The sequence below is a fragment of the Rhinolophus sinicus genome, chromosome 16, assembly GCF_057876585.1.
Source record: "Rhinolophus sinicus isolate RSI-liver-muscle chromosome 16, RSI-T2T, whole genome shotgun sequence".
In the NCBI taxonomy this organism is placed as follows: Eukaryota; Metazoa; Chordata; class Mammalia; order Chiroptera; family Rhinolophidae; genus Rhinolophus; species Rhinolophus sinicus.
In genome coordinates, this window is record NC_142516.1 from 192358527 (window position 1) to 192386391 (window position 27865).

General features: G+C 51.7%; 1 protein-coding gene across 6 annotated transcripts in view; it reads right to left on the minus strand.

Annotated features, from left to right (window-relative positions):
* Nucleotides 1–8622: 8622 nt before the first annotated feature.
* The window catches only part of DLGAP2 (DLG associated protein 2), a 451130-nt gene continuing 431887 nt past the window's right edge, over nt 8623–27865 (minus strand). For all 6 annotated transcript variants that reach the window (XM_074329261.2, XM_074329259.2, XM_074329260.2 and 3 more), the window contains 5 exons: nt 23297–23382; nt 21463–21887; nt 17847–17938; nt 13153–13305; nt 8623–10740 (listed from right to left, as the gene is read on the minus strand). In XM_074329261.2, coding sequence (XP_074185362.2) covers nt 10522–10740; nt 13153–13305; nt 17847–17938; nt 21463–21887; nt 23297–23382 — 975 coding nt within the window. In that variant the 3' untranslated portion in view covers nt 8623–10521. The remainder of the gene's footprint in view (nt 10741–13152; nt 13306–17846; nt 17939–21462; nt 21888–23296; nt 23383–27865) is intronic.

Here is a 27865-nt window from a genome sequence, read left to right on the forward strand (position 1 = left end):
AAGCCAATTACAGCTTCATAGCCGCTCTCTTCAGCTTTGTTCACTAACAGCTGTGAGGAGCTCCTCTCCCTGTGCCCATGTCGGCGCAGACACAAGTGACTTAGGGTCACAAGCCTGGGGGTGGGTGGAGCCTGGGGGCGGGTGGAGCCAGGGCCTCGGGGATTCACTCTGCCAGTTTTATTGTTGGGGGCTGGGCGGTAATTCCTACACGTCCAGGCAGAAAGCACTGATGAGTCACAGAAAGCAGGACACATACTGTCTCTACAGCATCCTGTAACCTCGGGACACTCCTTCAGGTGCCCTGGCCTCCTCTCCTACATGCTTGCCTTGGCCGCCTTCTTTTCCTGGTCTTTCTCTTCATTTGGGAAGAACTAGAGGGAAAAGATTAGGGTGGGAGGAAGCAAAAATGCGAAGAGGAAGCACAAGCATGGAACTTTGAAGGCAGCAGTGTTCTCAGGAACTGAGCCTCGGGACACGGAGTTTACAGCCTGCTCAGGCTCGGGACACCCACCAGACACCCACCCAGGCGTCTCCTGGTCCCACTCGGGCTGGGCGTGTGAGGCTGGCACAGGGAGGAGCAGGCCGTCCTGTGGTCAGGCTTACATCCCAGTGGAGCGGCTTCTGGTCCTGTGCAGGCACGCCTCCTTTAGTCACGGGACCTCTGGCTGCTGTGACAAATCCATGGACAGACAGAAAATTCCCCAGGATGTTGCTTAGCACAGCAAGGCAGCATACACTGGGAGCCAGGACTGAGTGAGTCAGGGCCTGATGCGATGACCCAGAATTCTGACGGTGACAGCTGAGGCTGCACTTGCCCTTGGAAATGCTTCCAACCACAGAACTCAGGCATGGCTGACTGCGCCTTCCTTTTGCAGAAAGCATGAGGTTGAGGGAGTTCTTTGTAATATTCTTACATGACAGAATGTAAGTTGTTAGAGACAAGAGTCAACCACTTTCATACAGCCAGACGGCCATGCAAAGGAAGAGGCCGCGGCCTGCACAGTTGGGTCATCTCTGCAGGGTGCGGACGCAGAAGACTCCAGTATGAACAATCAGGGGACAAAGCTCCAGTCGGAAGCCAGCGGAGTCCGAGGGTGCAGTGTTCAGCATGGTGACTTCGGTAACAATCCTGTTTGTCTTCTTGAAAGTTGCTAAGAGAGTAGATCTTAGAAGTTGTCACCACAAGAACAAAAATTTGTAACTACAAATGTATGGTGATAGATGACAAATAGATTTGTTGTGGTGATCATGTGACAACTTCTACAAGTATCAGATCCTTATGTGGTACATCTGGAATACCGACACACAGGAACCTCAGCATATTGGTTTTATCGGCGCAAAATACGCCTAACATGTAATTTACCATCTTAACCATTTTTAAGTGTAAGGAGGAGTGACGTTACGTACATTCACTGTTGTGTGACCCTCACCACCGTCACCTCCAGAACTCTCTCAGCTTCCCAAACTGAACCTCTGTCCCCATTACTCACCCTCTACCCGCTAGCCGCTCGTAACCAAGTAACCTTAATGTGTTTTTGCTCAGTTCCCCAAGTGTAACCACTGATGACATGCCACCCCTCAGCCAGAAGCCACAGGAAAATTGTTCCGCACTTGCCCCCCCCTCCCAGGAGGGGGAAACTGGTTATTCCGAAAGCCCCTCAGCAGAGATGCAGGGCCGGCCCGCCCAAAGCAGGCCCTGACCAGGGGGAAGGAAAGGCATGGGAGGCAGGCACCAGGCCACTGTTGTGACCTGAGCTCGCCACTATGGGCCACCCCAGGCTGCAAGGGCCTGGGCCCAGTGGAGGGGGCAGGTTGGCGGAGGGGGAGAAAGCAGCACCAGGTGGGACACCTCCTTCCTTCCCCAAATACCCTCTGGTTTCCAGGGTTCTGCTGGGACGTCAGCTCCTGGTGGCCTCTGCGATGCTCTGCAGATGACATCTCTTCTCTGGCTGTGGTCAAGGCTTTTCGCTCTGCTTCTGCTCCTCAGCAGTTTTACTAAGGTTGTCCAGGTGTGATTTCTCTCACTCACCAGGTGCTTCTGGGACCCTGGTTTCCTGAGTTTGATCCGTTTTCAGGAATTGGCTTCTGATTTCTTTTGTCCTAGGTTCTCCTCTTCTTCTGGGTCCATAGCTCCGTGCCTCAGTGACGCTTCCAGCACGTCTCCCTGCTGTTTTGCAGCCTGCGTTCTCCACGTGCCTCAGCCACCCTCGCCCCTGGTTCACTGTATAATCAGCTGTACTTTCCTCATTCTGCGTTACTATGTTTCCCTTTTAGAGCTTCCACCTGGCTCACTTACATATAATTTCCACTTCTCTAGCGGATTTTCCATCCTCATTTCAGTACTTGAACGTGGCAATCATGTAGATTTGTAAAGAACATACCTCATAATCCAACCTCTGAATTCCCGTGGATCTGTCTCTATTGTCTGTTTTTATCTCTCGGTTTCGGTCATTTTTTTCTTGTATCGTCTCTGCCAGGTAATTATCCAATGCTTACTGCATATGAAGCACTGTAGATGCCTTGAGGTAACCGTGGACGTGACCGCTTCAGGAAGCATCTTCTTATACTCTTGGAGGGCACGTGGGGGGGATGTTTTTATTCCAATCAGGGCCTGAGCTCGTGGGGCTGGGCTCCAGTGTCTCTCGTGCTCTCTCTTTTTTAAATGGCTACTAACTCAGAGTGATGTTTTTGTCTTTAGAATAATGAATTAGAAATGACTTTTCCTTAGGAGTTTTTCTTCTTTTACAAAAACAAGCCAACCAAACTGAGATGGGGGAGCGGTCTTTGTTAATATCCTGCCTTGAGAGCATGCAGGATAAAATGGGGAGCAGGCGCTGCTACTTTACTTGTTTCCACTTTGTGCACCTACAGAAGTCGGCCTCCCCCCACCCTCTAGCTCTCAATTTATTTCCTGTCTTCCTCTGATGTGAAGAATGAGTAAAATGTTGGAAACATGAAAGCAGACTCTAAATAATGAAGTAGTTTATGAGTCACAGCAAGACTCAGATCTGTAAATTACGCACGCGAAAGCCTTGGGGCGACTGCCTCCTGGGCTTGCATAGCATCTGTTCTCATTCAGCCTTGGAGTCTGCGCTGCCCCCCCCCCACGAGCTCCTCAGATGGGCCCAGCAGTCCCTGCTGTTGGGGAGGAACAGAGGTAAGTGCACTGTGCACGGACAGGACCCACATGGGGGGACACTCTCTGTCCACTGTCCAGGGACAACTGATAAATATCTGCATGCAAGAAATAGCCGGTTAGAGCCAACATTTATAGGCTGATTCTAAGGCTTAAAAAATTGTCACTTCCTACTCTACATATCATATTTGCTTTGTTATGAATGCAACATGGACTTTCTAGGTCGAGGAAGATAATAATTATTTCATGTTTAGCAAGGCAACTGAAACTTTGTGACAGCTTGTATCACTGCTGGTATTTTGAAACACAGTGTTGTTTCTACCAGTCCCTGTTCAATCAACATCCTTGAACAAAAGCTGATAGTAAAGATCGTGCTGACTGCACGGTCTGTTGGCTTTAAAACCAGCGCTTGATGAGACCCTCATGCGGCGGAGCCCGTGGGAGCTCCCGGCGCTGACGTGCTGCCCCCTGGCGGAAGGTCGTCGAGCTGCAGCCCTGCTCCCCTGTGGTCCACGCAGGTGAATCCAGTTGCATTTTCCCGAAGCCAAAAATATCCCTAGGCGGCTATAATGAGGTACGTTTTCCTTTGGAAACACAGTTGTTTCTGAAGTCCGTCCGCCGCCCGCAGCCCCTTATTAACCCATAAACCCACACACATTTTCTGGGAGTCAACCGCTTAGTTCAAATGAGGGCTCCCTGTGCAACACCGTCCTGAGCGGTGACGGGGATGGCGCTTTCTGACTGAGCAGCGCGTGGCTGCCCCCGGAAGCTCAGCCACCTTTCAGACAGAGCCCACGTGAGCAACCGAGGTTAGGGATGTGGCAGCCTCCCGAATTCGTTTGTCTACAGCCCCTTACAAAGCCACCCCTCCCGACACAATTAAGATAGTTCTTATCAGAGCTCAACATTCGAAATATTTCCTAAGTTTTTACAAAACGGCAGGTCCACACCCTTAGTGAGCACAGGATCACACAGAGAGGCTGGACATGGAGCATTGGGGGCATCGGAGAAGGGCAGACTCACCAGGACTAGGTCCTCGTGTTGATACTAACAGGAAAATCACCTGGGAATGGCAGGCAAAGACTCCCTCTTGTCCTGGGGTGGGGGGGCTCCCAGCTCTGGTCCAGCTGACCCAGCAGTCTTCCAAGGTTCCGTCTCCCTCCAGTGGCTCAGATGACAGTGGCCCTGTGTGGGGGCGGAGCCCCAGAGAGTAGTTTCCAGGCTCTCGGCCTCACATAGACAGGTGCTGGCTCAGGTAGTAAATGGCCAACTGTGATTGCATGGCCATCAGCTGTGGCTAGTTGGCCGTCAGCTGTAACCAGTGAGCCATTGGCCACTAATATAACTGCTGTGGCTACGCTAGGAGAGGAGAGGAGAGAAGAGAAAGAATGGGGGCTAGCAAGAAGATGGCGGCTGGGCTGGCAAGCGTGGATGGCGGTTTGCGGACAGTGTGGATCCAGCCTCCAGTGAGAGTATAGTGCCGCCAGAGAGAATACAGTGGTATGACTCCCCTACCTATGGCTCCGTGGGTGTTCCTTTTTGGCCTCACCATATCCTGCGTTCTTGTATGGGGAGCGGGACCAGAGACCCCGCAGGCCGCCCCGCGGGTCTCCCTGCACGACACCCTGACAGACTGGCCAAGGCAGTGACTGCAGGAGAAAGGGTGGTTTGGAAATCATGGAGGGCAGTGGGTTTGAAACAGAAAAGCAATGTGGACAGAGGTTAAGAAAAGCGGTTGGTTGCTGTCGTGCAGGGAGGCCTGTGGGGTCTCTGCTCCCGCTCCCCATACAAGAACGCAGGATATGGTGAGGCCAAAAAGGAACACCCACAGAGCCATAGGTAGGGGAGTCATACCACTGTATTCTCTCTGGCGGCACTATACTCTCACTGGAGGCTGGATCCACACTGTCCGCAAACCGCCATCCACGCTTGCCAGCCCAGCCACCATCTTCTTGCTAGCCCCTCATTTACTGCTAGCGTAGCCACAGCAATTATATTAGTGGCCAATGGCTCACTGGTTACAGCTGACGGCCAACTAGCCACAGCTGATGGCCATGCAATCACAGTTGGCCATTTACTACCTGAGCCAGCACCTGTCTATGTGAGGCCGAGAGCCTGGAAACTACTTTCTGGGGCTCTGCCCCCACAGTTGCCCCATGCCTTCCCCTGAGCAGGCTCACCTGGTAGCGTTGCAGTTTCCCCGGCAACAGCTTACAGCTACAGGGGTCATCCTGGGTCCTGGGGGGAAGGGCCTCCTACCTGTACTGCAGCTTCCCCCCCCCCCCCTTACAGCTGCGGGGGTGGGGGTCCCCTCTCCTACCTGCACCGCAGCTTCCCTGCTTTCTCAGGGCTGCTCTTGCTGTCAGAGACCTTGCAGGGCAAACTGAGGTCTCACATGGGACCAAGAGCCGCCCTCCCACTGTTCCCCGTGACAGCGGTCCCCAGATTCAGGGTCCCCCTGTGCTGCAAACCTGGAGCACACACTGAGTCCGTCCCAGCCCTTGGAAGCCGGGGTCTGGTGCCTCAGGCTTGGAGTCTGTGCTGTTTAGACGCGGAGGAAAGGGGAGGAAGGACTGGGGACCTCAGACAGGGCTTCCCAAGAGCTGGCAGCTACTCCCAGGCTGGACGCCAATGCTGGACGTCAAGTCCACACACCTCTGCTTCGCTCTGAGATGACGGCCTGTGCCTTGCTCATCGCCTTCATGAAGAAACAAGTAACAACTGTCTGAACATATGAAGTGATGCTATATATATACTCACAAATAAAAAACAAGCAAAAGTAAGAAGTCTTTCCAATGTGCTATTTTTAAAAAGGGAACTCCTTTAAAACGTCAAGTAACAGAAAGGAAGTTGCAAACATCTGAATTATTGCATCTGACTTTTTCTAGTCATTGCTTCTTGTTTTGATGTTATTTTTAGTGCATAAGCTGTTTTGGGGGGCATCTTGGTTTACAGAACAACCGAGAGTCAAGTACAGAGCTCCCACAGCCCTCCCCCCACCTGCCCCCATCAGTGCCTCTCGCCCGCTGTGCTGTGTGTCTCACAGCTGAGAGTGACATGAATACAATTACAAAGGGCACCGTACAACTTCCTTTGTAGTCTTACCAACCCCTGGGAAAAGAGCGTTAAACCACACATGGATGAAAGTGGGATGTTTTCAAGGAAATGCCAAGTGATTGAAAACTTCCATTGAAAGATTAAGAACAGAAAAATATATAGCTTTCTTTTTGCCAGTTTTAAGTGTGTTATAGAAGGAAAAAGGGCAAGTGGAAGACTAAGCTATTAGATATGTGGTCAATTCATGTAGAGGTGGTTTCTCTTAACCGAGTCCTTTCATAAATCATGGTGGAAAGGATTCGTACACGGGCTTGGTTTCCTGAGCAAGTCCTACCACACCCTCTGCTCAGGTGCTTGTGTGTAACCCACCAGGGAGACATCACGGACATCTCAGACGTCCTGACAGTCCCTGGAGACGATTTCTTGGCCCCACGCGGCGTGGGCAGTGCAGGAGGCACGACCGCCCAGATGACCACTGGGCAGGGGCATCGAGCATGAGCTCCGTCCAGAAGACCTCTTTCAGGCCTCCCTGCTCGCCACCAAAAGGATTGTCCCAAACCAGAGCGCTGTTATGAGGAGCGCACTTAGACCAGATGTCGGCAACGTGGGACAAGGGACCAAATTCCTTCCAGCACACCGGTGCTGGGGTGGGGGTGGGGCCTGACAAAAGTAGGACAGGACAGAATGGAAAACGCAGGTCTTTTAAGTAAAGTGGTGGAAGCAATGGCAGCAGCTCAGTGTGGCTCTGAGAAAGGCCAAGTCAGGACAGGCAAGTGGGGCCATAGACCCCAGGGGAGGCACAGACCTTGAGGGGGGCCACAGACCCCGAGCAGAGGCCACAGACCCCGGGGGGGGGGGCACACTTACCTGCGAGTGCTGGCCTGTGCGATCTGCCTATCGCGCCTCGGCTACTTCATGGGGCCAGCAGGGGGACCCCACTGCCCTGGGTCACAGGATTTGTGGTTGCTTTAAGAAGAGGGAACCTGGGGTGTCTGGTTAGCTCAGCTGGTTAGAGCATGGCGTGTATAACACCAAGGTTCCTGGTTCAATTCCTGCATGAGCCACTGTGAGCTGTGCCCTCCTTTAACAATAATAAAAAAAGAAGGGAACCTTAAATGCCATCTGTTTTCCCAGTCACATGCTGCTCTTTTAAGTGCTTTTAAATGCTCGACTGATCAGTATCAGTCCTGAAGTAAAAACATCAGCCACATTTCATTTAAACATAAGTGTAACTTTTTGGTATCATGTAACACTTCCACTCCGCAGACATCACTCTAGGTGGTGATGGAAGTCTGCTGAGAACAAACGGTCACGGTGGCCACTGGTGACAGCTATCTCTCATCGCACATACGACAGCCAGCGGAGGTGCGTGACATGGATTACAATGCTAACAGGTGACATTCGCCGTTCCTGGGTTTTGTGAACATTCAGGACCCTGTTTATTACACTTGTGTTTTGATTCTGAAAGTCCAGGGAGCCTCCAGCTGGGCGACGCTGTCGGCTGGGAGGAAACGGAATTCTAAAGGAGCCGGCGCTCAGCAGCGCCACCTGTCTCCAGGAGGCGCAGGCTGCGGGCACAGCCGCCGACTTTCTTTCTGCTCGCGTCCACGTGGCACTGCGCATTTTCACTTCCAACCACATTCTCCCATGGACGCCTCACCTTTTGTTAATATCACATTCATAACATGGTGAAATGACCATACAGTAACTCAGTGTTACGTACCTGCTACAAGTGACTGAAATAAATTAGCTTAATGGACTAACACGAGTATTCTAAACGGTTTTATTTGTCTGTACATATAAATGTGTAAACATGGCTTATCTCTGCATTCATGGTGGGTGTCACCGTGGGAGAGCTGGATATATTGCACTTAGTCATGTCACGTGGGCAGGTGACACTCCATCGGGCATCACATAGCCTTCTTTGGGACTTGGTGGACCAAACGGGTTCCTGTGTGCTCTCCACTTCAAATTGATGACCGCCGTCAAATTTAGTTGTAGGGTAATTTGCTCACCTGGGGATGGTTCAGGCCAAGACTTTTGGGGATTTTAAGATAAAAATGAGTATACAAAACATAAAAAAATTAATCCAAACTCAGTGACTACTTTCATTCAAGTCAGGCTCAGAGAATCTGGAATCTACAATAAATAATTATTGTCTAATTTTATAATTCGTTGTCCCGTGTTTTGTACCAGTCTGAGGAAAGGAGACGGGACGCATCAGCTGCCAGGAGGTCTCACAGACGGTTGGTTGGCGGGCGCGTGTCACTCCCCTTCCTCTAAGTCAGGGACAGACACTGGCTGTGCTCTTCCATGGTTATCTCTAGAGAGCAGTTCATCGTAAATATGTCACTTTCAAGTCTAAAAAGCCAATACTTGCAGATACATTTGTTTATAACATAGTGCAGTGAATACAGGAAGAAGCATCATTACTGTACACTACTCAGGATTTAGGTATTTATTTAGGTAGAAAAAATGCTTTGAACACTCTGGGGAAATAGTGTCATTTATAGAAGAATATTTCAGGGACATTTTTTTTTTTTTTGCATTTTTCAAGGATATACATTCGTACTGATTTTTGCTTCCAAATATATTTTAAGGCTGTTTGGTAAAATATATACTGGATATGAGGTTCAATTTACAGGGTTTTTTTCCTACAGGGAGTTCTTAACTACTCAGCTTTAAAAAAGTAAGACTCTGAAGCTCGCCATGCTTTCTGCCCGGTGCTCACCGGCCCGAGCATCGTGGGGTGTGGAGTGCGAGGACAAGGGAGAATGCCAGGTGTGCCCGCCTGCGCGGCCGGCCCGGACGCTCGCGGGAAGGTGTCAGGCTGCACACAGCTGGGCACATTTAAAGTGCGAGTCACAGGTGAGGGGACAAAGTGCGACAGTAGGTGACAGGAGTGGCTCTGCCAGGGGCTGAGCTGGTGAAGGAGGAGTGGGAAGGAAGAGGTGCTGGGCGCAAGCATCTGCCTTCACGTGCGGTCCTGCTTGTGCCTGACCGACAGGGAAAGCGCTGAGTTTGGGATCAAGTGGGCAAATCTGACAGGCTCCTCCTCTGAAGACGGGTCTGAATAGCGACACACAAGTTGTGTTGAAAGGATGGTCACTGTGTCTAAATTTAATGGAACCTTTTCATTCGGGTCCTTCCTACTGTTCTCTGGTGCCAATCAGAATCATAAAAACCGGTTACTCGTCTTAGAGTGCACAGCTGGAAATCACCACATGTGACCTTTTTTTCCGTCATGTCTAAAACAGGCAAGAAATAAATTCTTGACTTAAGCAATACTGCATAGGACAAAATAATTCTGGAAAAATACAAATGTAAACTACCTTTCTTCTTTACCATTTAAACTGAGATATACTTACCACTCACATTCATGTTTCTTAAGCTTTTTACAACATCACAACTGTCATTTTAAACAAGCAAATTTTTGTGTTTTTTTTTTTTTTTTTTTTTTTAGGATACCCTGAAAAGTCAACTGATAGAGCAGTTTGAGACTATATACACAGCTATAAAAAAAGAAAATCACACAAAGCGTAATGGGGGAACTTAAAGACAAAACTGTGTGTGAGTTTAAATTTCAAAGGAATAAAAACGACCTTGGAGTAAAGACAATCTTTTCTCTCTGGGATCCTGCTCCAGAAGAGCCAGCTTTCTGTAAGACACCCACTCTCTGCCTGTCACTCCCCGTGGGTCGGTGACCATCTCATGTGGCTGTGCTGGATGTTGTCCCCGGGCTCAGGCTTGTGACCTGTGACCGCTGGTTTCTGGAGAACCACTTGGAAGGGAGGCGGGTGGCTGCAGACGTGACTCCTCACAACTGGAAACCTGGTACAAGGGACTTCATGATGGGTCAGCTGCGTTCAGGGGAAGGTGACCCCGGTTAGGGGGTGGGTCTTCCTTTTCCACACTTCCGCCTGTAGCACCTTCCACTTGGGGTGTCTAATGCCTCTAGTAGTGGTGAGATGCACCCCATTATAATTCTTTGTTATTCTCGCCTCTAATTATCAGTTTATAAAAATATAAGTAACAAAAGGTGAGCTGGGTTCCATCCCAAGAGGTGTTTCTTGTTGTCCTCTGAGAACAGAGTGGCTAAGTTAGGTGTCCCCACGCTTATCCCTCATAGCTGACTGTAAGTCGGGCCGTCCAGTGAATAAACGAGGTCGTTCTGGCCACAGGCGGGGCGAGCCCCGGAATCAGAAGCATTCCAGTGAGGGCATGGCACAGAGAACACAACACGAGGGCGGACGGTGGGAAAGGGCAGACGGGACAGAAGTGACCAGGGAGGTGACACACTGTACAGCGCCTGGAGGGGCGGGGCAGCCCTAGAGCCGGGTCTGGGCCTCGGGGATGTAAATCTCGATGCTGTCCGCGCGCTCGCCGGCCGAGTTCTGGCGGAAGGAGGCGGCCCGCTTGGCGGCCAGGAGGCGTCTGCGGGCTTCCTGGCGCTGTCTGTCCGGCAGGTCCAGCGACTTCTCTCTCGTGATGGGGAACTTCCCCTTAGGGGGCTTCTTTGGTATCGGAGGGGGGACCTTTCTTTCTTCCTGAAAAGCATCACAAGCATCACCCAAAATGTTAGGGGGTCACCACCAGCCCACGAGGGGGCGGGCACCCTCCGACGCAGACTGCGCGCCACGGGAGGGGACAGGACGGGACCCGCCCACTCCCGCTGGGGACACTTGTCACTTCCCTCCAGCGCTGGCAGGTGGCAGGTAAGGAACGAGCTCTGCGCTGACACTATGCCTCCTGCCCTCGGATCTCCTCCCACCTTCTTGTCGCTAAACACCTGGCAAATACCCACAATTCCAAGTTCTCGAGGGTCCCAGGGATTTTGGAAGGTACCACTGGACATCCCTGTCACATGCCACCATCTGTTCAACACACTCCAGATTCTGAGGAGCTCATGAAAACCGTCTTGCGTGGGTGTCCCAGGGAGCCAGAGACCAACGTCTCCACCAGGGGCCTAAAGCCCCTCCACATTACATGTGTGATGACGTCTCACTTGCTGGGAAAAAGATGCAGATGATTCCTGATTCTTAGGTCGTGTTCTCAGTTAAGTCACACCCAAAGACAGGTGTGCCCTTTTCAGAAAGGTAAATCCCACAGTTCTGCAGCCAGGCACACGCGACGCCTGCGGCCCGGCCCTGAGAGGTCCCACTCCGTGCTGCCCTGTCGCTCCTCCCTGACAAAGGCGGACCCACGCATGCTCCTTCTGGGGCGTGATGCTCCAACCTGCATAGCCAGCCCCTCCGTCCGGGGAAAGGGCGCTCTGCCACAGGGGCCAGGCCCCTCCTTTTCTAAGCAGGTATCTGCTTATTGGGGGAAAAACCCCTCCCTATGTCTTTTCCCTTCAGCTTCCTCCAAACCCAAGGGGCCGGACGTGGGTGTGTGCTGGGAGAGGGAGAAGCATTCCAGTGAGTGTACGTGGCAAACGCAGGGTGAGCTCACATGGCCCCACCTCAGTCTCGTGCCAGATTGTTTGGTGCAGGGAGACTGTTTGGCATCTGAACTTGGCTACCTCTGCAAACCACCTGCACCAGCGCCATGAGCCGTCCTGACGGCGTGTGCAGCACAACAGTGGGGAAATTAATTAATTAAACCTTTAAGCTAGTTCCACATTTGATTCCTGCTCTAAGTACATGACTGTATTCACCTCTTTCCTCTTGCTAGCCTCTAAAATATGGGACTGGAGAAAATACACATCGACAATTCCTGTGTGAGTCCTGTCTACGGGGCTCACGGCCTCTGGGCAGATCCACGGAGCATCAGAGGACATGGCTGAAAACCTCTGTGGTGCCAAGGCCTGCTGAGTCTCTGGACAGGGTGCTGGCCTCAGCAAGACACTGTTCTCATTTGGGGACCACTGTCCACGTACGGCTTAGGTAGGACGGGTTACACTGCTGGCCCTTCCTGAAGAAAGGGAACCGGCAGGATCCCGCATGTCTCTAGACTGGTTTATCATGTTTTCTGACTAGTATTTTTAAGAGTAACTTTCCCATTTGGGATCGTTACTGATGACATACTCCCCTTCAAAAGCCAACTACAGATCACTTGGACTTCTAATGTCCATTTATGGCTCTCGTCCAGCCTGTGTGTGCACCTGTGCCAAGGAGCAGGTCAGTCTCTGCAGTGGCACCTACGCTTCTAGCCTGGATGCCACCAACACAGTGAGTGACGCCTTCTGGGGAAGAGGAGATGACAGCTTTCATTCTAATTATTCTGATACACACCCTCAGCTATAAATTAAACACCACTGCCCCAAAGTATGTTGGATTACTTGAGTTTATCATTTTATTTTAATTGGTAATATCTATCTAGGAAAGTCAGGCTATGATCACTTAGAACTTCTCTAAAATGTCAGGAGAACAATGTATTTGTTGTTAATTCATACCTATCTATTAGCCCTACTCGAGATGGTATCTTAAGTGGAGAAGTGAAATCACAGGTTCAAGTTTAGTGGAAAATTTCTGCCTATTTTTAAGGGCCAAAGCTGACCAGTGGATAGGAAGTTTACATAATCAAACTGCTCAATAAAGTTCAAAATGTCTTCTTGTCTTCAATCCCACATATGCAACTAGAAAGATTATCTGAATAGGAGACAGTCGTTGTCACATTGTGGGAAATCATCTTAGTACGACCCAAAGGAAGTTGGACAAAAACCATTCAGAGGATAGGTCTCCATGAGAAACGACACTAGACTGACATGTGGTTTTCGGTTAGTGTCTTCTCTGAATCATCACGTCCGAGACGTAGAGCAGGAAAGAAACTGTCCCTGCACGTGACGTCACTACCCGTTGCCAATGACATTGATTCTACCCTACTTACACACACACACACTCATGCTCGACCCTGCATGGCTGACTGAAGGCTGAGGAGCACGTGACAAGGCAGCCGCTGGGGCAGGCCCCTTCCACACTGGGTCAGGTGCAGGACACGGCCTTCAGGGGCGTGATTACCTTTCTTTCTGGAGACTCGAGGATCTTCCAGTCGTTGAGCTTCAGCTGGTGCAGTTCATCGAACTTCATGCTGACGTCCTCCACGGACAGCTGCAGCATGTCCCAGTAGCCCGCCAGGTCCTGGGAGGTCGGTCTGGGCATGGCGCTGGGGTCCTAAGAAGACACGTGTGATTCAGAGCCAGGAAAGTGTGCGGCTGGCAGAGTGCACTCCAGGAGTGGAGCGAGGGAGAGGCCCAGCTTGGATTCAGATGCCAGCATTCAATAGGGCCCACGACGGTCGGGGACTGTTTACACAAGTATCTGCTGACAGTTTAAAACTATGGAGAGGCTGCACACTGTGTGAGCCCCATTGGGTGACATTCTGGAAAAGGCCCAAGTATGGAGACGGTAATAGATCTGTGGTTGTCAGGAGAGGGGGAGGGGTGAACGGGGAGCACAGGGGACGTTTAGGGCAGTGAGACGCCTCTGTGTGACGCTGTGAGGGTGGCTACAGGTCATTACACATCTGTCCAAACCCACAGAAGGAGCGACACCAACAGTGACCTGATGTGAGCTGTGGACGCTGGGTGATGACGTGTCAGGGCAGGCTCATCAGGTGTCACAACTGTCCCATCTGGGGGGCTGTTGACGGCGGGCAGGCTGTGGGTGTGGGGTCAGGGGGTGTGTGGGGAATCTCTGTACCTTCCTCTCAGTTTCACTCTGAGCCTGGCACTGCTCTGAAGCATAAAGTCTACTACAAATATTTACATATATCACATGCATTCCTTGTTTCATTCTGAAAATTCTGTCTTAAAATCCGGTAATGGCAGCAAACACTAAAGTTTTGACATGCTTGCCAGTTAACAAGCAGTAGGGCTCTGAGGTTCTGGTCAGAAGGCGGGTCTGGTCAGTGGCGGTGGCGGTGCTGGCAGTGCGCTCAGAGCCAGCTGTGTCTCTGCTCTGCCTGACGACCATCGACACCCTACAAGGTACTGGCCATTGAGTTTGCTCCACGGAGAGGGAGGACAGACAATCAAACCTCAGGAAGGAAGAAGATGCCTCCCAGGTGGATTTTCCTGCCCTTGGAAGGGACAGGTGGTGCCACAGAGTCACACATGGGAGCCCATGGGCCGAATGTGACCCCAGGACGCATTTGGTCTCCACCCAGCGCCTGGTGGATGTAGTTTCAGTGGGTTGTCTACATTTAAAATTGGGTGACTTCACTCCATCACGGGCTGGCTGCCAGGCCCTCCCACAATGCACAGCGCCGGCCGAGTGCCACAGCCCATGGCACCTCCCTGGCACTGTACCCTACGTCCTGTGTCTGGCGCAGGCACTTAGCTCGGTCACTTCACCTGCCCACAGGCACGTGGGTTCACAGACCCTGGGTTGAACATTCGCGTGTGGTTCCTCGATTCAGTGGGGGCCCAGCTGACACAGAACAGTCAGAGCAACTGCTGGCGAGTAAACATTTATCTGAATATGCTTAAAATATGCAATTTTCAGTTTACTCATAAGTCATTCAGTTAAGCACCACACGAACTCCAGTTTGGTTCTGTTTAAACATCCTTGAACCTGTCACAGTCTGTCGGGCGGCTCTGACACCCCAGCACAGACGGGCGTAAAGAAGACACATTTCTCACATCTGGAGGCGGGAAGCTGGGGACAGGGGCTGGAAGCTCGGGTGCCTGGTGAGGGCTCGTTTCCTGGCTCACAGATGGCGTTTTCCCCTCTCTCCACGTCCTCACATGGTGGAGGGGCCTGGGAACCCCTGGGCCCCTTTAGGAAGGACACAAATCCCATCACATCGCTCTGCCTTCACGACCTACTCGCCTCCCAAAGGACCCAACTCCTGCTATTATCAGTTTTGGGGGTTAGGATTTCAACATACGAATTTTAGGGGTTCATAGACATTTGGCCTGGTTTGAAATCTGTGTCAGATGACCCCTTTTTGGCCCCAGTCTCTCTCTGCCGGAAGCAGCCAGATGGCAGCCAGTGTGGACAGTGGTGTGGAGGGCGGGAGCTGCTGCCCGAAGTCCCCGGGCCCAAACCCGCACTGTATCCCCCACCCCCGAGTGAGGGGCGCCGTTGAGGGTTTTTATGTGCGGCCGTTCTTCTGCTGACCGCGACAGGGCAGCTGTGGGACCTCCAGGCCCCGGGTGTCAGGCCGGCCACACTGGGCACTGGGTCCCTCCCTCCCTGTGAGTCTCAGTCAGCAGCCTCTGCTTGTGGACAAACCCCCTTGCCGCCGGGCCTGCTGTGTGATGGCAGGACCAGCAGTGCAGCTGCCGCGCTTGCCCAGGCCCCACGCAGGCTTGCCCCAGGGGCTGTGGTAAGCACCAATCTGAGTGTGCAGGGCAGTGCAGCTTCCTTCCTCTGGAAGGCCTCACAGGTACAGAGGGCCCTCCTTCCATAGGTTTGGGCATGACAGTGCTGGGCTCTGGCCGTGTGTCCATAGAGAAAGTCTACAGATGCCTTCTCAGTGCTGCGGCCCGGGAGCTTGTCCAGTAGGGCAGGCACCTGTCCTCACTGTCACCGCACTGGGCGGGCAGAACAGCAGCTCTGCAGCTCCCTTCAGGCAGAGGCTGTGCGGTGTCACGTCACCAGGCACAGCCAGCACCGGGCTCCATAGCCTCCACTCTTTCTGAGGAAGTGGTGCGTCTGTGCCCTGCTATGTGTGCACAGTTCCTGTAATGTCAGCCGTGTGCCCAGCCATGCCTCTCCCCAGCGAAGCCAAACCACACTGTGTCCTCGGCCAGCTGGTCACCAGACACACAGCTGCCTGCTCCCACAGCACAGGTCCCTGTGACGTGGACCCTGACACCCAGGTCCCACAGCTTCTCTCTGCATCCAGCATGTGCCAAGACTGGCTGGGAAGTCGTGCTTGCCACACACAGGACCGTGGGTCCTGTTCAAACGCAGAGTTAGACCCAACAGGTTACGATGCAATTCGTGTCCCCACCAGGCTCATGGGGGGTGGGGTGGGAGCAGAACTGCTGGTCCCAGAAGCACGAGTGTCAACCCACCAGCTCAAGGGCAGGTCCTTCCTCATGTGTCTGCAGACACACCGCATGGCCGGACTTTGGGAGCGTCTGCTCCGCCCACCCTAAGTGTGGGGCGGGTTTGGACTGTTTTCTAGGTCATTCCTTTGACTGAAAACTAGTTACCAACCTAAAGCTTGCAGCAGCCAGCAGCGCAGCCACGGCTGCTGCAGGCCTTTGGCTTAAGGGCACGGGGCTGCTGGTGCCTTTGCTCCCGCCATGCTGTCTTGCCCCCCTTGCAAGTGCTTCAGACTTTTTTGTTTAGTCCTAGATGGAAGCCCAAAGAAAGGAGGCAGCCACACCCGACATTTCAAAGCTCAAAAGGATTTTTTAAAAGGTTAACGTAAAACGCCACGTGACAGGTATAAGAGGCATCAAAACTATTAGGGTGCATAGTTCTCAAGTCTCATATTATCTGCTTAGGGCAGAGAGGACACGGACATTTTACAAGTGAGGATAATGTTCTTTGCTCAGGCAGGTGCTCTGGATATGACTTCCCACAGACACCTGCGTGACTCAGGGGACCTGGCTCTCCAGTGGGCAGAGCAGGCCCTTTAAAGAACTAAACAGGTGTGACATAGCAGGCCTGCTAAACAAAGTGCCCACGCCTACACGCTTCTTTCAAGGAACACTAGCCTCCCTGTCTCCTCCTCTGAAATGTTGATTATAACCACGTTGCAGGCAGCGTGCGGTAACTCTTTCAATTTCATGATGAACGTTAATGGGGTTAATTGGAAAATATTAGAGAAAGATACTTTTAAAGGATCCTAATTGAAAGAGATGAACTGGCCACTCGGGTGTGCTGTGCTTCCTTCGATGTGTAAGAACATTGTATACATTCACTGTCTCCTTGCAAATTACAGAACAAAATAAAACCGAGTCACCCAGCACCACAGCTGTGAGAGGCCTGGCAGAAACTTACTTGCATTTTAATGAAAATGCTTAGTCTGAAAGAAACCAACGTATGGATTACAAAATAGCCTGTAAAGTAATGTGAATACTATTAAGTTAGTTCTCCAAATAATATTAAGTGACTACTTTCTTTAGTCCGATAAGGAGATGTGTCAGATAAGGAAATGTGTACATGTACACACACACACACACACACACACACACACACACACGTAGCTGGTCCGTGTCCATACATGTAACTGTATATAAGCATAAATACATGCAGGTATGACTATACCTGGTTTCTATTTCCCTCTGATTTTCAGGAAGATCAGAACCAAGTGAAATACCTACTGTACCAACTAATCCAGTTCATGGTATATTCATTTCAGTATAAAGCCCCGATTATTTCTAAAATCTCCTCAATCTTTTTGAATGCAGTTGTTTATGTTCTTCTTTAAGCCCCCTACTACCACTGTCTTTATTTGTGAGGTCGGCTGTAATAGTAATTCGCTTTCCGTCTCCTTTCCTAAGGTTCTTGTACTGCGTCCAGCTGCAAAGGCAGCACCGCATGGCGCCCCAGGGGACACTGCTGTCCCCTCCCACTCCTGCTCCTGCTCCCGCCAGGCCATGCACCTCTGAAGGGCCCCCAGAACTGTGAAGTGTCCTCTGCTCGTTCAATAGTCTGCAAACGTGCAGGCATCTTTACCAAGCGAGGGAGCTCGGAGGACGCGAAGGCGGCCACGCCTCCGGCTGCCGGCCCGTCCCCCAGCGTTTGCTTACCATGTTCTGTTGGCAAAGCCAGCAGAACTGCTGGAACTTCTGGGACATCAGAAGCTGGGCGCTCCCAACGGCACTCCGGATTTTGCCGAGAACTGTTTAGAAAAACAAACAAACACGTCGGAAAGTGGGTCAGTCAAGAAGCAAAAACAGGGGCCGGCCCGGTGGCTCAGGTGGTTGGAGCTCCATGCTCCTAACTCCAAAGGCTGCCGGGTGGATTCCCACATGGGCCAGTGGTTTGAAATGTGACTTCCCACGTGCAAGCCCCCAGCTCCTGTGTGACTGACGCAAACACTTAAGAGGCTGGTTTTCATCAAGCTGTTGCTGCAGGAATAGAGGCAAGGGACAAACAGGTGCACTTCCTCAGATGGTAATTGAAAACTCAATGCGTTTTATACAATTTCAAGTTTTAGTCCCTAATTTTCCTATTCTTCTGAAAATCTAATTCAAAAGAAGTCCTGATGTAAAGACTTCAGTCCACAGCCTTTAGCACAACGGGACAGGTGGACGGGCTCTCCAGCTGCTGATCTGACGCAGCGAAAGGTTAGTACAGAGGGTGTGAACGAGCGCTGCTGGGACGGCCGAGGAGAGTGGCTGGTGACGCAGGAGGGGGAGCTGGTGACTCTTCTGTCTGGTGCCTGCAATGGAAATGCCTTCCTGCGATTGCACAGAACTTGAAGGGAAGATTCAGTTCATTCTTTCCCACTACACTTCCCCAGTTTTGTCCCAGTTTAGACACGTCTTCTCTCAAGAGGTGCAGGTGAGGACCAATGCTCATCAGAATGCAAGTTGGCAGAGAACCTGACACAACCCTCACCTCTGAAGTACAAAGAAGTCTGATCAGCATACATGTTCCTTTCGTTTATTTTTCACGTGCCGTCTGCAGTTTCCGACTCTGCCCACACATGCTATGAAGTGTGTTTCACAGACAACATTTACACTATGTTTTCCTTCTCGACTGGGTTTCTGTAGAATCTGCAGGTGGTTTGAAACCATCGTTCACTATCTGCTCGCACTCTGATCTCCTGGGACCCCTGGGGGGGGTTCCGCATAGCGAGCAGCTGTGGGGGGTCACCGTGGCTCCTCCCTGCAGGTCTTCAGTGTCACCATTTTCATGTTTATCGAGCACACATTTCACATTTCTCTGCACGGCCACTGGGGGCTGACACGCGTGGAACATGCCCACAGGGCACTACCACACGCTCAGCAAGAACCTGGCACAGTCCCCGGGTGCCTCCTGTTGCAAGGCTGGCGGCACGGCTGCCCCGCCAAGCTATGCCAGGTCCCTATGGGACAGCAGCCACCTTGCACACAGCACGTGACCTGCACGGAACAACTGTCATCGCTCCTGATTCTTCACTGTGTCCTCTCTCTGCTGATCTGGGACGTGCTGGCCTCTGTGGCCACGGCCTCCACACCCCCGGCTCTGGCATGTGGTCCATGCCTCCTGGGGTCCTTGTGAGCTGCTTGTTGTCTGTTCTTCCTGTGGCTACTGCACAGCCAGCTGAGACAGCACCACACGTCTGATCCTGGCCCGTGTGAATATGCGGTGACCCAGGGCAGGCGGCCCTCACGCACTCTTAGTCAGGGGCCCCTGGGGGAGGAAAGCACGGAAGCCCCGCTCTTCCAGCCTGTGGGTCAGGTCTGTCTACCAGGTGACCCTGAGCTCACTAAGGACTGACTGTGGGCAGTTTTCTGGGATGACCCCTCTGGGAAGCCCCCGTCATCCAGCTCCCCGACTCCATCTGCCTGGACCTACCGGATGAGGCTGCTGTCTGTAGCTTTGGAACAATTTATTTCAGAAAACATTCCATTTATTTTTTATTTCACCTCATTTCTTTTACCTGTTTCATGTAACATAATTAATACACAAATCCCCAAACTCTAGTCTAGTAATGGTTTATAATCCCTCCAGAATATATCTATGTATTAATAATAGGAAGGCTGCGTTAACATGACTTTAATTAAACAGTATTTCTCTGAGCACATGATAGTTTTTATTAATCACAGAGGACTGAAAATGTCAATTCGTTCAGTCAGTTTGGTGAACTGTAGTCACAATATTAGTCTGGGAAAAATTATTCCATGTAATGGAAATATCAAAATTCAGAGGCCAGAGTTTTGGTTTAATAAGCCATTTCATTTATTCGCTACTTTCTAAAAGTGCCGTAACAAATAACCCTGTATCTTTTCTTCAATCGAGACTAGGGTCAGAGGCTACCTTACCTTGTAAAAATTATTAGGGATATGTCTAACCTGACTTCTCTGGTGCTCGTTTCTGTGTGAAGCACGCAGGAGGCGTAATACGTGTTTTGTCACCTAAGATCACGGTAGCTGGGACACCTAAGTAGTTAAGAAAATCACAGAAAGTGTCAAGTGGGTATGCTTCTGTTCTGGCGTCCAAGGCTTAGAGCAACACAATTCCACTTATTATTAAACAGTAGTGGACAAACCCCACGCGCAGTTGAAATTCCTCAGCAGGTACCTACAGGACAGAGCGCACAGGACACTCGCAAGGAGGACATCGGGGGCCCAAGGGCGACCGAAGGCCTTGCTGGTGCTTAGAAGCCGCGCTTTTACGAAGGTGTGAGTACAGTGTGAATGTCCTTGTTGATCAAGACTGGCCCTCTCTTCCCTCTTGCCTTTCCCCCTTCTCATTCTCAGTGACAGGACTGAGGGCCACGCATGGCCCAGGACTGCTGGTGGATAAAAAATGTATCAAATATAATCACTGTGTTCAAGGAGCCTAAGATCTCAAATGACAGCAGAGGGCAGGGATATGGGGCAACACAGGGGCTGTCCTGCCCTTTGAGAAACGCATGTCCCCAGGGGCAGGAGGATGGCAGTCATGGGCCTCCGAGCGATCAGTGGCCCGGCCTCTATTCTTGCATGTAGGTGGGAAGGTCCATGTCTAAATGAAGTCTTCTTAGAGAGGTGGGAACGCAGGGGCTCGTGCCCCAGTCTTTGCCTCTCCCCGCCACCTGCGTGACCAAAGCCAGCCCCCTTTCCTGGCCACGCACAATGTCACCTTTCCTGTGAAGCCGTCTCAGAATCCCCCCCGCTGAAAGCCTCCTTGAACCTCTGAGTTTCTACACACGCCGCCTGTACAGCTCGCATCACACTTGTCCCATGTATCGCCCAGTCACTGTGGGTTTGCCCTGGACTTCCTCTGCCACTGCTAGGTCACTGCCATCAGGTCCACACTGCACCTGACTCGTCTCTGTGTCAACCCGCAGCCTCTTGGACAGCGGTTGCCGCACTCACGAGCGCTACTCATGAATGTCTGTTGGAGGTTTATGTTAATGGAAGAATCCAGAAGGAGATCCCAAAGGTCAAAATGCTCCACATCCAACTGCTCCCAGAACTAAAGAGAAGTGGCACGTGGACTACAAGATGAGGATGGCCCCATCGGCACCATTACCTGACCACACGGAACACAGACCCTTCATGGTTTTAGGTTCACTATTTTGCTTTTCTCAGACTCAAGGGGGAGATGGCAGGAAGCACACTTGCTATAACTCACTCCACTGCCAAAGGGACTCCCCCGTTAACACTGCCCGGCTTGCTGGCTTTACCGAGGCTACCATGTGCCAAAGCCCCCGGGGACCCGCGCTCTTACTTTCTTCCGCGAGGTCGTTCTCCTCCGCCTCCCGCTCCATCTCCTTACACCAGCCCTCCATCCTCTTGGTCTCCGTGTGCAGCAGCTTCAGAAACCAGGAGCCGTCCCTGCGGCATGGGGACATTCCCCCGCTGTCGGCCGTGTCGCCGGCCGGCTCCAGCCAGGGCTCTGGCGGGGGCAGCGGGGGCAGGGTGGCTGTGTCTGCGGGCGCCCGGTAGTCTTCTCTGTAGCTGAACAGGCCCTGCGTCCGCACCGTCCTCACCGCCCCGTACTGCGTGGGGGTGCTGGGCTCCGAGTGCCGCTGGAAGGAGGACCCGAACTGCAGGCCCTTGTCCTCCATGGTGATGTGCCCCGGGAAGCCCTCCAGCTCCAGGTCCGCCTGGACGCCGGCCGTCACACTGTTGGAACGCCTGAAGCGCCCGTGCCTGCACAGGAGGGAAGGAAGACAAACAGAAGCCGGCCTGAGATGACGCTGTGTGAGCACAGCGGGTAGAGAGCACGCGCCCGCTGACAACTCAGGGAACACCAGGGTCTCCACCTTTGTCAGCATTATCTTGCTGCTTCCTCTGCGAAACAACATTTGGGTTTGCAGATAGTGAACCACTAACGTGTACCCAAGTCTCAATGTCCAAACACCTCCTAAAATCTCAGTTTATTGCAGGCCACAGTGAGGTGACTGGGCTCCATGAGACGCCATCTTGGACGGCTCCCTTCCCTTTAGAAACGTGCACAAGTTTACACAACCCCCATGGTTGCCTGTAAAATGAAGCCCTGAGTTGCTTCTTTTACGTAATGACACCTGTATCCTGCTGAGGTGTGGTCAGTAGCCATGTCACATTTCAGGGCACGGGTTTCTTCTCCCATCTGAACAACTTGGTATCATCCTCAGTGAGTCCTTCATGCAAAATAATGAATGCAAATTCTGACTTCAGCATTGTATGCATTTGAGTGTCACCCATTTCCAATAGCTAATTACTGAAGTGACTGACAGGAACAAGTGTATAATCGGAGTCCAGATATGCCTGGGTGAGAGCTGTAACCCACAGATGGCACTCGGCTGTGACTGCAGCTGCTGAGGAGTCTGCACTTAACCGTCGGCTGGAGGAGGCAAAGCACAACCAGGCACGGGTGGGGACGGGAGCAGCAGCTGGGTCCCAGGCGCAGCACATGCCAGGTTCTAACAGGTCTGCTGGGACCTCGAGGGCCATTGGTCTGCGGTCTGAATTCCCTGGCCGCCAAAATCTTTATAGAAAGGGCCCTAAAACCCTGTACTCTGAGTGACGCCACCCAGGGCTTTACCAACTAGATGCTGATTGAAGTTCCAGGTGTGATGTGCTCACTAAAATTTATATTTTTTCATAAAATTCACAAGGTATGCTAACTTAAACATAAAATAAATCAGTCACCCTGCTCTTGATACAAAAGTAGCACCACTGAACTGGACAGCTCTGTATGTTAGATCGGAGGTGGTCCTTTCAAGTGAAACAATCACGAAGTTGCTAAGGTCCTAAGCTTTCATTCTCTCCCTCTGTTTTTCTTTTTCTTTTTAACATTATAAGGTGAGAAAACACGCATTTGCTTCAACTCAGCCTATTTCTTGCCTTTGGATAAAGGACCGACTTCCTGAACTATGAACCACTCTGCTTTCACGGGTGGTAAGTTACTTTAGGAAGACTTATCCCCATTCATACTGGAACGGTGGAAACTGAGAAGTACAAACACGCGACCATGTCTCCACCTGTGGCGTGAGTTACGGATGGTCAGAGTGACCAGGAAGCTTGTGGCCAGCTTTTCAGCCACCACACCGGGAGCGCGTGCCGTGAAGCTGACTTACCGCTGTGCGTCCTCCACCTGCACACCCACCGAATGGTACTCCCGCAGCCCGCGGCTCTCCGTGTCGGAATCTGCTGCGCTTTCCACCTGGTTCAACACAGAACACCTGGTTTAGAGCCAAGACGAGGGACCCCTGCCAGGGACTTGCTTTGTGTGTGTTCGTGTGCTGTGATCAATCACATGTATATCATTAATGCAGCGCCACAAACAGAGGGAAACGCACTCATGTTGGTGTCATTTTGCTGCTGCTGTGTTTTGTCAAATATTACACAAGTACTTGAACTCAACACTGAACTTCGGTCTTTTAAAGGTATGCAGATAAAATCACCAGTTCAGCTCAGGTAAAAAGTCGGCTTCGTCGGATTGCATTATTATAGAACTCACGAGGGCTTATCACACCCCACAGTGAAGAAAGTCAGAGCTGCAGGAAGCAGACAGCCAACAAGGAGGCGACTCGACAGGACTGTGCTGAGGGCAGCAGCCACGCACACACACGGAGAGGAGCCCAGGCCGTGAGCAGGGACGCGAGGTAGTGGCCCCGCCAACCCTACTGGGGCCGTGTCACACCTGCTAAAAGGACTGTGCCCAGCAGGGCGATGTCAGAAGAGGACAGGATCTGTGATGCCACACAAGGTCCTCACTGGCTGTATCTGTCCCAAACCTCCCCAAACCCACGGAGAATCAGAAGGGTCACCAGCTGTGTAAAGTTAACACAGGAGGGTCTTCTAGCCAAGCACATTTTGTAAAACAAAAAACAAAAACCACAACCAAAACCCAGAGTTCTCAGTACGAAAAGTCTGTGGAGCCAAAGGTGAGTGTAGTCATAAATATTATCTGAGCTACTCAACTGTCCCTTTCCTTTTTCATAAAAAATATTGCCAACTAATAAAATTAAAAAAAAAAAATATTGCCTGTTGTAGCAATAGAACTTCAACTGCAATCCAGAATGTCATAGCAGAGTTGTAAGACACGCCTTTTCTTAGGACTGTTGATGACCGCTACGAGGACAAGCAATAAACCGTCACACACGCAGTTATGTCGGTTATGAGAGAAAAGTACGTAACCACTGGGACCGTGGCTCGTGATGGCGCAGAGGCTAAGCGATGCCACAAGGCCAACTCAATCTGTGGCTCACAGAAGTGATGACGCTACCCGCTGACATTTATTCTCTGCCCACCAGGCACCAGCCTCTGTGCTAAGAGTGGAACAGACATTTTGCACACAGTCCACTGTTGTGTCTAGCCACACTGCACAGCTGAGGGATCAGAAAAGGTACCTTCCCCGGGTGCAGAGCTTGTCGGGGCGGAGCCAGGGCTCATGCCTGGAGCCCTCTGACCGCAGAGCCACGCTCTGTGCTGACTGACCCTCTGTGGCCAGATAAATACGGCCACAGGAAGACCCTGGAGGTCACAGCTAGTCACTGACTGTGGAGAACGGGCAGGTACACCCATTCTTTCTTGGCATAATTCTGAAAACATGCCCTGGAGTTGCAGCACCTGTGTGTGTGCTGACAGCTGGGAGAGGAAACAGGCTGACACTCCTGGAGGAAAAGCCTCAGCCTGTGATCGCCATGTCTCTTCCTAGTTTTAGGTGGGCATGGCTTTAATGTTTCATTATTATTCGTGCTGGATGTGAAGACTGTTATCACTATTATTTTACACGAGAGGATCTCAATGAGAATCAGTGTGTTCAGGATCACGTTCCATGTGAGTGCAGACGCTCCCTGTGCGCTAACTGCATGCTGTTCTGTTTCACGAATGTAACTCAGTCTCTGCTGGAGGGATGATTTGCTTATTTTTACTTTCCTGCCGTTATAAATGATGCTGCTGTAATACATGCCTGCATGTGTGTGTGAATGCAAACTTTTGTGAATACACTCACAGCCTGTGTGTTTGCTGGGTCAGAGGTGTCGTCTTCTACAGTTTGGGTAGATATTGTCAAATTCGATAGATACACAATGTGGGTGAAATGAGTTTATACTCATACTTTTAGAGAGATTTTTGTAATGGAAAGAGCACTCATTTTTATCATAAGGATGGTCAGAATATTTGCCACTTTTAGGATTCTAATCTAAAGAAATTATCTTGAATTCTGACAAATGTGTGAGGTATTCATCATAGTATTATTTATAAAGTGAAATGGGGAAAAACGGGGATGGCAAAGTAGGAGAACAGTTAACATGCAGTAAATTAGGATTTACTCAGCACAGAGCACCGCCCATTGAGATGACAGTTATATGCGCTGTAACATGAAGGGTGCTTATGTAACAATGACTCTAAACCTGCACATGAGCGGACAGCACGATACAACCATAAGGTGTGTGTACATAAAACACACATTCACAGATACGTAAACATGCTATGGACGTGACTAGAAAATACAACCAAAACAGAACAGGATTTTTGTGCTCCTTTCTCTAGTCTCCACATTTTCTCTATTATAATGATCTTATTTTTATAGTGGACGAGGAAAACATAGCTGTTGGAGCCAGTCAGAGTGGCCGCATGACTGAGGGAAGTCTTCATAATTCTGTTGAGGCCTTTCTTCCTGACCGCAACGTTGAGGGGACACCGAATACCCTGTTTGACGGACGAGGAGCCCTGCACAGGGGCCAGGTTTGGGTAAGTCTGTCCACAGTGAGAACTGACACCTCTCCTCTCGGCTCTAAGGTCGTAGGGCTGTAGGGAGGTGGGCACTGCATCCAGGGACTAGCCCTTTCCAACAGAAGTGAAGGCAAAGGCAGAGAGAACGTGATAAAATCACATACGGCAGGATGAGCTACACATCTGTCAGTTTCAGAAATCCTGGGCGTAGACAGCTTTATATAGATAGAAGGGAAAAAAAAAAAGCAAATTTAAGAAATGACGAGGAATTTCTGTTTTGCACAGAGGAAAGGAAATCAAAGGACTCTTCTCCCAAGAGGAAATTCTGGACACAAGCAAGTAGAAATGGAGTTTAAAGTTTTGAGAAATAAATGCACACCTTCGTTTTGACAAGACCCAGGGTGTTCTAGGCCCTGAGCAGAAAGGTGAGTCAGCAAAGGTGCTGCATCTTCAGTGACCTGTGCCTCTGGCAAGCGCTGTGTGAGGGCTCCCCGCAGGGTGAGTGTGGGCGCCTTCCGAGAAGGGAGTTCAGGCCCCAGGGGACCCAGAGTCCTCACATCACTCCCCAGGCCTGTCAGAGGGGCTGAAGCCATGCTCAGGCCCCGATGACAGGTGGGAGGGAGGACATTCTTGAACGTGCCCTGTTTAGGGGACAGCAGTTTCGTGTGTGGTGTGTGAGCGTGTGCACGTGTGTGGGAGTGTGAGGGGGTTGTGGTCTGGGAGCAGGCAGGGCCCCGCGTGCCCTGGTGCCTGTCTTGTGCGTGGCCTGGCTCTGTGGGAAGTGAGGGCTCCCCTGGCCGGAGCCGGTACCAGCAAGACCGGCCTGGAGCCTGGATGTCAGCCCAGCTCACTGTGTTTGCCTCCGACAGCCTGCACATGGCCGGCAGGGACACAGCAGACACAAAGGTGCTGTATTTCCCGCAGGACCGTTCCCAAGGTCAGACTTAAACATGATTTGCGGCCCTGCTTCTCTGAGGGGCTCAGAGCCCCTGGGGCACACGTAACCCAGGCTGCCGGTGGGACTGTGGTTCGTGAGTAAACCCACATTCTTAGGGAGGACATGACACTGAACCGTAACATGCGTTCCGAGGCTGTCAACAATCACCCCATGAGCTGGTGTGACAGTGGTGACCGCTCCCAGTTAACATGGGGCTGCTGGGACCCAGTGGCAGGGTCTGGGGACAGTTCCACAAACACACACACAAAGGAAAAGTAAAAACTCTGCATAGCAGACAAGCAGCACATAAAAACACACAAGAACACAAAGGGATGCGATGTCACCAGTGTCGTGAAAAGAGTGAGGTCGGGCCAGGTCCGATGACAGCACGCAGGGCCCTGCAGCTGTGACCCCAGCCCGGGAAATGGGTGTGAGTGCCCCTGGTGACAGGGACAGAGGGCATCATGGCTGCTTGTTGGTGGCTTGTTCAGGGCCCTAGTACACGTGCAGCGGTGGGAAGTCTCGTTGATGGGCACAGAAATTCTGTCCCGTCTGCGTGCAGACAGTGCCCCCCTGCCATCCCTGCCCCACCAGCTGTGGTTCTGGGAAGTGAGCCTGCAGACGGGCCACCATCAGCCCCCAGGGCAGCTTCAGCCTAGTCTCCTGGCTGCCGGCCGCCGCCGCCTGTCTGCCCGAGTGGCAGACGGGGCACTGCTCCCGCCCTCGTCCCGTTTCTCTTCTTTGGCACCCGGGCTACGCGTTCCCACCCTGTTGGCTACTGTCTGGCCATGTGCCTTCAGGCAGGTCACTTACTCCTGAGCCTTGGTTTCCCCACCTGTAACTTGGATGTGAGAACCGCTGGCACACGGGGTCCTGAGGACCAGGCACATGGTGGGGAGCCCGGGACAGTGACGTGGCCACCACCTGCCTTTCTGCGTGTCACTGCCATTACCTGACTCGGGGCCTGACAACACTGACACGTCCTCAGCCATCGCTCTAGCAGCCCTTCAGCTGCTGCCACGGCCACTTC